The following is an 11,547-nucleotide window of genomic DNA, read 5'->3' on the forward strand; positions in this document are numbered from 1 at the left end:
ATTAATTAATTTTTTTGTACTATCAACGGTCCATGTAAAATTTTTAAAAAAGATCACCATAAACTCATTGACATGAGTTATGTGATGCAACCAGGCCAAGAACCTCAGTTGACCCCATACATAATTATTATTATTATAAATATTCCTGAATTAACAAAATAAGCATTTTAATATTATTAGGCTCCATAAAAATTGCATTATATAAAATCACTCATCTATTAATTTTCGACGAATAAAGTTGTAGTTAGTCGATGGTCAAATTTGTGTAGAATTTATTTTGAATTAAATTTATTCCCTTTTTAAAAAGTAGATGTTCAATAATAATTCCATCACTGGCGCAGTCGTTCATGTAGGTGTCTCAAAGATTCCTGGTTATGCAAGCAGTCCAAGAAAACGTTGCTGAAGCCAAGAAATCGTCAGTTTTAACTGTTTGTTGAGGCATTGAAATCAACCCAAGGCAAGAAGACCACAGTTGCGAGAAGTAAAATCGTAAGTGAGTTTTCCTTTCCACTCCCATTTAATTTTATGATAATTGTTGTGTGTATATTTTGAATTTATTTTTTTAATTTTTGCAATTTATTATTAAGTATACCTTAAATTTACTAAAAATGCGATAATTCGCTTACATTAGTTAAATTTTAATGTCAAATAGTGAAATTGATAATCTTACACAAAATCTTTCAAATATTTCTTTAAGAAACGTAAATTCAACAAATTTAACGTTAAAACCAAATTCATCAAATATGACTACCCTTACAGCTGCAAAAGAGATTGCTCATACTCTTAAAACATTTACAGGCAATAGTGATCATCTAGAATTTTTTATTTCAAGTGTAGACAAATTTTATAATAGATATTATATAGGCACTGTAGATGAATCTCTCAAAGAATTTGTTTTTGCTTCAATATGTTCTAAATTAACCGAAGAAGCAGGCGATTTGTAGACCGGATCTAACGACCTGGCCCAAAATAAAAGACGCTTTAAGACAAAAATTTGGCGATAGAATAAACCGTCAAGTACTTTCTCAACAGTTAAATTTTTTAACTCGATCTAGAAAAGAGCCCATTTTAGATTTTATAGAAAGATTAAAAACTTTAAAATCTCGTATTTCCTTAAAAATCGCTGCTGATGATTCCCTAACTCAAGGTACAAAAGACGCTTTAATGGAGCAAACTGAATTAACAACTGTTACTGTTTTAATGTCTAACTCTCCTAGCGAGCTTCGAACAATTTTAATGTTACACAATCCCCAAAATATTGATGACGCAAGTTCAATTGTTCTAAACTATTCACTTATCGAACAGCAAATAAATGCTCGTAGTTTCATTCCACGACAAGAAATTTATAATACACCCCAAAATAGAACATCTCCCCAAAGAAATAATCGCCAAAATTTCAGCCATATGCCCCCATCAATTCAACAATCTTTTGTTCCTCCACAAAATCAATATTCTTTTCAAAATCCCTTTTCAATGCCAAATAACAACATTCAACCCCAGTTTTCAAATAATACAGTTGCAATATCTAAACAACCATTTCCAAGCCAACCTATAAATATTCAACCTCAACCCGTACGTCAACATTTTCCCACTAACGAACAAGTTTTTGGCAAACCGAAAAATGTATTTTCTAAAGAAAATTCAAATAAATTAACCACCCCTCACAACCCCAACTCAAATAGTCCAATTGAACGTCTTCACTCGACTTTAAAATGAAATTATTCTTACCCTTAAGAACCAAAAGCCAAAAGAAAATATAATAATTCTAATGAATTATGCAATTCTTTCCTATAATAACTCTACACATAGTGCATCCCAATATACCCCTTTTCAAATTGTCAGAGGCAAATTAGACTATAAAAACCCTCTAGAGCTCTCAAACGAACAAAATCTTTCCCAATACATGCAAGAGCATGCAGAGAATATTAAAATAATTAATCATGAACTTTATGAAAAATTAACAGACCAATGACAATCTTCTTTAGATAAAGTAAATAAAGACCGAAATGTACTAGACATCGACCCTAACAAACCACTTTTTGCGAAAACGTTTCCACAGAAGTCAAAAGTTAAAGAATCAGATAAATATAAAAAAGTAACCAAACCTGTTACACAAAAAACTAACGCCGTAGCCACCCAAAATAGACGAATACATAAAAACTTATTAAAACAACAACGTAACCTTGTTTCAGATGAGACAAATCATCCCATTCCTGCTCCTCCTACCTATCGCTACGAACTTAGAAGTAAAAAGAATTAAAAATCGCATATTACCAATGGCCATAGGAAAAACCTATATATCAGCTACGAAATATACATCCACTTTTCACATAAACCTCACAGAAATCGAAATTCCCCTATATCACATAAAAAACATACTAACTCAGGCAAACAAAACTGTTTTCAGTACAAATCAAAGTGAAAGCTTCTCAATTCTTACATCCTATAAATTTAATGAAACCTATGAATATTTTCAGACAATTTTAAGAAATACTAAGATTTTTCACGAACCCAATCGATTAAAAAGAGGATTACTTAACGTAGTAGGTAACGCTGAAAAATGGCTCTTCGGTACCCTTGACTCAGACGATGAAACCCGCTATAATAACTATTTCGATATGCTAACAAAAAATCAAGAAATTCTAAATAACAACTTTAATAAAGAACAATCAATTCTATCCTCTATCACACAAGAATTTACTAAAAATTTAGAAAAAATAAATACCAATCAAGCAATTATATTGGAAAAACTAAATTTACTTGAGAAAAATCAGTTAGATTTATCTAATGCCCTATATATGTCTTTAATATTAGACAATATAATGTTGCAATTAAACACTTTAAATTCCGTAATAAATAACATCGAAAACGCAATCTCATTCGCTCATGTAAATAAAATGCACAACTCTATACTCAATCCTAATCAACTTTTAAATTTAATAGAAAATATAAAAACAATATATGGTCCAAACCGAATACCTGAATTTAAAGAATTAGTAAACTTTTATAACTATTTATCTGTTCAAGTAATTATCAAAAATAGCTTAATTTTATTTTCAATACACACCCCAATTGTCTTTCCCAACCACTATATACTTTACAAACTCTACCCAATACCCATTGGAAACAAAACCATTCTCCCTTCCAATCCTTATATCCTACTCACAAACGATAACTACTGGACCACAGAAGAAGAATGCCCATAGCTAGAAGACGTTTTCATCTGCAAGCAAACCACCCTCTCAAAAGACGAATATTGCCTCTTTCAACTGCTAACAACGTCAACCAATATATGCCCGTTAACCAATGTTAATTACCAAAAAAGTACCATTCAATGCCTAAATGGTAACGAAATTTTGGTCATTCCTGTGCAGATGACAATCGCCCGAGACAAATGTCAACAAGGACTCTACAAGATCTCGGAACCAAGTATTATTACCCTATCTATGTGCCCCGTTGAGATAGATAACAAAACATACGAAGGCGAAAGAAAAACGGAATTCCAATATGTGTTAGAATTGCCAAAGTTTTCGTATGTCCAAAGCAGCGACAACAATTCCAAATTAACCCTCGAGGAAATAAACTTGGATGAACCGAAGACAGCGCAGAAAATATTGTCGACAATCCAGTTACACCCTCTAGAGGCGCCCGAAAATTCCACGTAACCGTGGATCGCCCCAATCTCATCCATTGCCGCCCTCATATGCGGAATCCTGCTGTATATTGGATGGAAGAAATGGAAAAAGCCTGTTTCATCCCATAGAAGCCACCACTACGAGAACGACCCCTTCGACGGCCCTTCACAAGAGAGTCGAAAAATCGAGCAGCCATTGCAGCCCTTATTTTCCGAAGTTAAGGAGGGAGGAGTTATGTGATGCAACCAGGCCAATAACCTCAGTTGACCCCATACATAATTATTATTATTATAAATATTCCTGAATTAACAAAATAAGCATTTTAATATTATTAGGCTCTATAGAAATTGCATTATATAAAATCACTCATCTATTAATTTTCGACGAATAAAGTTGTAGTTAATCGATGGTCAAATTTGTGTAGAATTTATTTTGAATTAAATTTATTCCCTTTTTAAAAAGTAGATGTTCAATAATAATTCCATCACTCATGATACTCTTTTTTTATTTAATTTCTTTCAATTAAGAAAACGGCGAAGCCTCATTTTTATGCTATTAACGGTTCTTCTTAAATTAAAAATCATTTTTTTAGAAATTGCAATAAACCCATAGACATAGTACTCTAGCTTGTTCATTTAATTTTTTTTTGCAATTAAGAGAATTAGTCCTTGTTTTTGACCGCCATTTTATTATTTGTAACTGTAGTTTGATGTCAAAGTTAGATTGCCATCAACCCATTTTATATGTATGATTAAGGTGACGCTTGTTAATCATTTTGATATTTTGACAAAAAAAAGGCCTCAAAGTTAAGCTGCTCTTCTCCTATTTAATGTATGTTAGATCAAGATGGCACTTATCAATCATTTTAATATTTGAAATCTGTCATTTATACATCAAACATAAAGATACTCATCCCCTGTTTAAAAAATTTATTGCAGCCATTTAATTTTTACTAAAGGAACGTGCTCTATTTTTCATTTAAATTTATATGTAAATGTTATACTTCCAATCGATTATTTCTTTACAACAGAGCAGACTTAATTCTTTGAAATAAAAACTTAATATCTTTAAATATTTAAATAGTTATAAGTTGCTGAAAGAATTGGAAAAGTTGAACCTAATGTCTGAAAGAAATAAACGCCATGAAACCACACAACCGCCAAAAGAAATAAAAAAATAGCTTCAAATATCTAAAGGAAAAAAGTTAGGATAAACCTTAAAAAGAATAAACTGTATCCATTTAATACAGTCCAGGAAGTTCATTTTACTAAAACAACGTACTCTATTTTTCATTTTCTGTTTACATGCAGAATTTATCTCATTTTTTTTAATAAAGCAGACTTTGTTTTAAAAGAGAAACTTAATTTCTTCAAATGGTTTTTAACGCCTGGGAGAATTGCTAAAGTTGAACTTAATGCCCGAAAATAAAAGCCATGAAACCATAAGACTACTAAAAAATAAGAAAATGGCTTCAAATATCTGAAGGAAAAAATGAGGATATAACTTGAAAAGAAACCAAATTTATACATCCTATATAAAATATATTCTAGAAAGCTTATTTTTACTAAAGAAAGGTGCTCTATTTTTAATTTTCTCTTTATATGGAAAATCTATCTTAGGGCATTTTTTGTTCCTTTGAGCTGAATGATTTTATTTAATAGAGCAGTGTTAATTTAAAAAAAAAAATAATAATATATTTATTTGTTTAAAGGGTTTTAAGCTCCTGGAAGAATTCGAAAAGTCGAACCTAATGTCTGGAAAAAACAAAACCATGAAACCATACAACTACCAAAAACAAAAAAAAAAATCTTTAAATATCTCAAGGAAAAAAATAGGGAAATGGGGCGGCAAAGCCTAATTTTTATACTACGAACAATTATACTGAAAATAAATTCATCGACATAGTAATTTTGTTTAGAAATCGCATTTAATCTATAGACATGGTTCTCTTTTTCAGCTAAGAAACTGACAAAATTTAATTTTTGGTAGTATCAACAGTTGTCCTGACATTAAAAAATTTCTTTTGGAAATTAAAAGAAACCTATTGATATAGTTTTTACCTATTTTCACCTATTTCTTTATTACTAAGAAAATGGCGATATTTAGTTTTTGTAGTATCAACGGTTTTTCTTATTTTAAAACATTTCCAAAAATCGCAAAAAGCCCATTGACATGCTACTCTTTTTTAACACTGTTTTTAACTAATATATTTATTATACATATGTAAATATTATTAATTATTAATTAATGTATTAAAGTTACTTTATAACACTCTAAATATTACTAGTTATATTTCCAATTCAAATTTAATAGGTATACCTAGATATACGCTTCAGTCCGCACCAGGTCGCAACGAGTTGGAAAAATGTCCCGGCGAAGATTTTTCAGGAAAATACTTGTCTGTGTTCAAGGCATATAAGTGCGTGCAGTGCGTGCACTTGTTTCATTTTAAATTTTAAGCGTATAGCCTGTAGTCGTGTAAATAGCAACGGTATTAAAAGCTTTTGTTTAATATTGTGGTAAAACAGACAGTAAAACATAAAAAGGTAAGTATCTCTACACATACGTTAATTTGATTACATTTTTTTTTTGAGCTGTCATATAAAATTTAAATATTGTTTTTATATTTTTGAAATATATAGGATGTTTGGAAAATGGGCCAAACAGAAATGATGGATGATTGAACCTACTGCCTATTTATAATGCATAATATTTTTTTATTTTTCCTAAAATTTAAGGAGTTTTTTTTTTCCTTTTTTTAGATACCTATTACTCCTATTAGAAATCTCCCAATTTTTTTACTCTTGAGGTTTTTAAAATTTTTGTTAGCACAATTAATTTTATTTTAAAAAGTAATGCCGACTTATTTAGAGTCAAATAATAACTAAAGAAAAAATTATTAATTTTGAACTTGAGGAAAAAATGAAAAAATGATATGCGTTATGAATAGCCAGTAGTCGCACTCATCCACTAATTCCATTTGGCTACTCACCTTTCAAATATTAGTTATTTGCTTAATAAAAAAGTAGCATTTAAACTTAATATTTATTTTTTTTTATTTAAAACGTTAAAAATATATCTCTTTATTCATTCAGGCAAAATATAGGATAACTTGGATTTATTTTAATTTTGGTTTTGTTTTATTATAGATATCTAATAATCGAAAAAAGCTTTCTGGAGCACAGTACAGAAAACGGAAGCGTGAAAAAGAAGAATTAACTAAAAAGGCTTGCAGTTCATTCCAAGCGTTTTTAATCCCAACAAGATCACATGACAAACCATCAAGTTCCCAAGCCCGAGATGAAAATGTGACGGAGACTATATGTATAATGGTCAATAGCGGAGAAGAGAAGGAGAACTCATCGAATACCAAAACTATAGTGGAAGGTGATGTTTTATTAGCAGGACAAGGATCTGAAGTAAGCTTTGAAAATATTAATGTCTATAGGTTTGTTCTCACTGCAAATTTCGAAAGTTTGAAACTGTTTCCAAACCATTCTTGATGAGCATGCGTAAAATATTACAACTTCTGATCGATTTGAAACCGTCTGTGCGAACATCAAATACGGGTTGACTGGAGAAGAAAAATAACTTCACTTTTTTATGCCAGTGGGAAATGGGAAAGTAAATCAAACATAAACAAAAAAATATATACTACAACCTTGAAATAGCTGTATATTATTAATAGAGTTTAAGATTGTGTGACTATTTGCTACTTCAATACTTACTCTAAAATAGTCGAGAAATTCTTTTCTATTAAATTGGGACACAGTTTCATCAAAATAGTTTTGATTTTTGGGCTTTATCCGTTCTTCAATTAAATCTTCTTTAAAAGTCTGTGTTGGAATCAACATAACTCGGAATCAACAAAATTCTGATCAGATTCTTCCGACGATTCAAATTCCCTTATTTCCTTAATGTTTATTTTTAGACTAATGCAACAATTTAAAATACAATTTTCAAAACGAATATTAAGGAGTATACAAAACGACAAAATACAAACAACAATTTAGAGGTTATGTTCATATTCCGAAGATCGGCGTTGACTGGCTACACGAATTCTCTGACACTTTGCTTGAAATAAATCCGAAAACAAGTCTGACTATCAGATGACGATCAGAAATTTGTGTAAGAACATCAAACTTTTGATTTGAAACCGATCCGAAGTTCCTGTGCGAACGCATTTTACTCTATTGCGCATGTTTATTTGTCGGAAACTTGTTTCTTACTGCTGTGAGAACAAACCTTATAAGGATCCTGGCTAATGGCCAAATGTTTTATTGGATAAAATTAAATTAACTCTGATAGAGTTAGGGCCTACGCAACTAACGGAGGCTGATATGACGTTTCCTTTAAATAAAGACAATAAAGACAATAGATGATTCTCATCTATCTATTATAAAAAAAAAATGTGTAATGGAGAAATAATTCCGAGGGTTTGGCTAGTATATTCTAAATCAAAAGATTGTGTATATTGTTTTCCTTGCAAAATATTTAAAACTTTTTCTGGTGGTAGTGGTTTGGTTGAGGGTTATAATAATTGGAGACATTTAAGTCAACTTATAGAAAGACATGAAAAGTCAAAGGGGCATATTTGTAATAAAAAATCTTGGCTTGATTTAAAACAATCAATTTCTTCTAAAACGACAACTGATTCACTAAACGAGAAATTAATAAACATGGAAAATGATAGATGGGTTTCTGTTTTGAAAATTATAATTTATGTTGTCAAGTTTTTAGCCGGTCAAAATTTGAGTTTTAGAGGTGAAAATAACAAGATATACGAGCAACAAAACGGAAACTTTTTAAAATTAATTGAAACAATTGCCAATTTTAATGAAACAATATGCGATCACATTAACAGGATTAAAAGAACTCCATCAAATATGCCTCATTATTTAGGTGTTCATATTCAAAATGAATTAATTTTCCTTCTGGGAAAGCAAATAAGACATGACATTATATCTATGTTAAATGCTAGTAAATATTTTTCAATTATTTTGGATACGACTCCTGACGTGAGTCATCAAGACCAAGTAACTATTGTAATAAGGTTTGTTTTATTAAATAATACATCAAAGCAAATCGAAATTAGAGAGCATTTTTTGGGATTCATTTCAATATCAGATTCGACAGGACAAGGCTTAACTAATGTTTTATTGGATTTTTTGGAGACTCACAACATTTGTTTAGGCGATTTAAGGGGTCAGGGATATGATAATGGAGCGAATATGAAGGGTTGCAATAATGGTTTACAAAAAAAAATTATTAAATTAAACTCAAGAGCTTTTTACGTCCTTGTGCAGCCCATAGCTTAAATTCAGTTGTTAATGACGCTGCAAAAGCATCTTTAGAAATTACAAGTTTCTTTGCTATTGTGCAGGAACTTTACGTTTTTTTCTCCGCATCAACTAAACGTTAAACGGCAAGTTTTAAAAGATGAAATCCCAACGTTAACACTAAAACCTCTTTCTAGTACTAGATGGGAAAGCAGAATAGATGCTCTGAAAGTTCTTAGACATAATTTAGGAAAAATATATGACGCTTTATTTGCACTTTACTCTGATAATAACAGGGACTCCGATACCAAAACTATGGCTAATTCATTACTTTTAAAAATTAAGTCGTTTAAATTTATTTGTTTCATTATTGTATGGTATAATGTGCTAACAAAAATTAATATTACAAGTAAAGTGAAGCAGGAAATCGATGTTGCCCTACCTAATATTATTTTAATCTTAAAACAGACTAAAACATATATATCTAGTATTAGATCAGATGAAGGTTTCACTAATATTTTATAGGAGGCCAAAAAAGTTGCCGAAGATATTGATTGCGACCCTTCGTTTCCTCCGACTAATATCGTTAGACCCCGAACAAAAAAGCGTTTATTTGACTATGAGTATGTAGACGAGGGCCCTAAAAATCCAGTTGATCAATTTAAAATTAATTTTTATTTTGTTATATTAGATACTACATTATTAAAATTGGAAGAAAGATTCGAGCAAATGAAGCAACATGATACGTTGTTTAATTTTCTTAACAACCTACATAGCTTTCTCCAAACAGAAAAATCAATTAGGTTTGCAAAATGCGAAGCTCTTGAGAAAATTTTATATGATCCATCAAAAAATTAAAAAGATATTTTAGCTCAAGATTTATCTGATGAAATTGATAATGTTGCACGCTATGTTTCCCCTGAAATGAATACCTTAAATGTTCTTACCTACCTATTTGTAAATAACCTCATCTATGTTTTTCCCAATTTAGTAATTTTCATTAGAATTTTCTTAACATTACCTGTCACAGTAGCTAGTGGAGAAAGAAGCTTTTCTAAACTCAAAATAATAAAAAATTATTTACGATCCACAATGGGTCAAGAGAGGCTTTCTGACTTATCAATAATTAGTATTGAAAAAGAAATTGCAGAAAATATAGATGTGTCTAACATTGTTAAAACATTTGCATTAAAAAAAGCGAGAAAAGCAAACTTTGTTTAATCTTTGGATATGTTAGCTACCTGCCCCTATATACATATTATAAAGTGCATGTTGCGTATGTAAATAATATGTATGTATGTATTTAATTACAACTTATTTGTAAATACATTACATCATAAATAAATTGTAAATAAAATTATGATTTAATATAAAATAAAGTGTTTATGTTTCTAAAATGTTGTTTTTTTTTAAAGTTAAATTATTTCAAGTTATTTATTTACAACTGTTTATTAAAGGCCGGATTCGGTGGGGTAAAGAAGGGGCGGCAAAATTTTTTTCGCACCCAGGCGGCAGATACCCTAGAAACGGCCCTGTTAATAGGGCAGTAGTATAGCAGTTATTTTTTTGAAAAAAAAAATATAATATCTTTAAATGATTAAAGGGTTTCAAACTTCTGGAAGAATTCGAAAAGTCGAACCTAATATCTAGAAAAAAAAACCGAAACTACCGAAAAAACAAAAGAAAATGGCTTTAGATATCTCAAGGAAAAAAATAGGGAAATAGGGTCGCAAAGCATAATTTTTAACATAGTACTCTTTTCTAACTATTTTTTTCTAAAAATTCAGAGATTGGAGGGACACAAAGTCAATGGCCTCAGATTATGTTTATGTTAGGAAAGAAAATTTAATTTTTTATACTACGAACAATTATACTGAAAATAAATTCAATCAACATGGTAATTTTTTTACTATTTTTTTAAATTGAGAAAATAGCTTATAAAGTTTTATTTTTATGCTATTAATCCTTCTTCTTAACTTAAAAATTATTGTTTGGAAATCGCATTTAATCTATAGACGTGGTTCTCTTGTTCAGCTCAGAATAAGACAAATATTAATTTTTGGTAGTATCAACAGTTCTCCTGACATTAATAAATTTCTTTTGAAAATTAAAAGATACCTATTGATATAGTTTTCACCTATTTTCAACTATTTTTTTATTATCAAGAAAATAGCGATATTTAATTTTTGTAGTATCAACGGTTCTTCTAATTTTAAAACATTTCGAAAAATCGCAAAAGTGACAAAGATTTTTTATTAACGGTTTTCTTAAAATAAAATAAAATCCAATGTCATAATAAACTGATCGACACCATTTTTTTTCAGTATCAAAATGACTAATTAAATTTTTTGTACCATCAATCATTTTTTTAATAAATTCTTTTTTTATTACACATATTAAATTAGATTTTTTTGAAACGTAGGATGGGAGTTGCATTGTATACAAGAAAACAAAAAACATTCTAAAAAATAAATATATTTATATTAATTTATTATAGTCTAAGCGGAATGTACATTTTTTACAAAAATATAAAACTTAACATCAACATAATACACATAATAATTATTATGTGTATTATGTAAAATATATTCCAGAAAATTCATTTTACTAAAAAAACGTATTCTATTTTTCAT

The 11,547-nt window shown here is 29.6% G+C and overlaps 1 protein-coding gene across 1 annotated transcript; it reads left to right on the top strand.

Moving 5' to 3' along the window:
- The first annotated feature begins 6,053 nt into the window (after window positions 1-6,053).
- Window positions 6,054-10,239, top strand: LOC126737299 (zinc finger MYM-type protein 1-like). The gene is made up of 2 exons (XM_050442140.1): window positions 6,054-6,181; window positions 6,785-10,239. Exon 2 carries the CDS (start codon window positions 8,045-8,047, stop codon window positions 8,951-8,953), a length of 909 nt encoding a protein of 302 aa, XP_050298097.1. The 5' UTR covers window positions 6,054-6,181; window positions 6,785-8,044; the 3' UTR covers window positions 8,954-10,239.
- The last annotated feature ends 1,308 nt before the right edge of the window (window positions 10,240-11,547 follow it).

Source organism: Anthonomus grandis, chromosome 6, assembly GCF_022605725.1.
Source record: "Anthonomus grandis grandis chromosome 6, icAntGran1.3, whole genome shotgun sequence".
Lineage (NCBI taxonomy): Eukaryota > Metazoa > Arthropoda > Insecta > Coleoptera > Curculionidae > Anthonomus > Anthonomus grandis.

What these genes read in the sequence shown, in the direction of transcription:
- LOC126737299 (XM_050442140.1), top strand. Translation starts at nt 8,045, where the DNA reads ATGTGTAATGGAGAAATAATTCCGAGGGTTTGGCTAGTATATTCTAAA.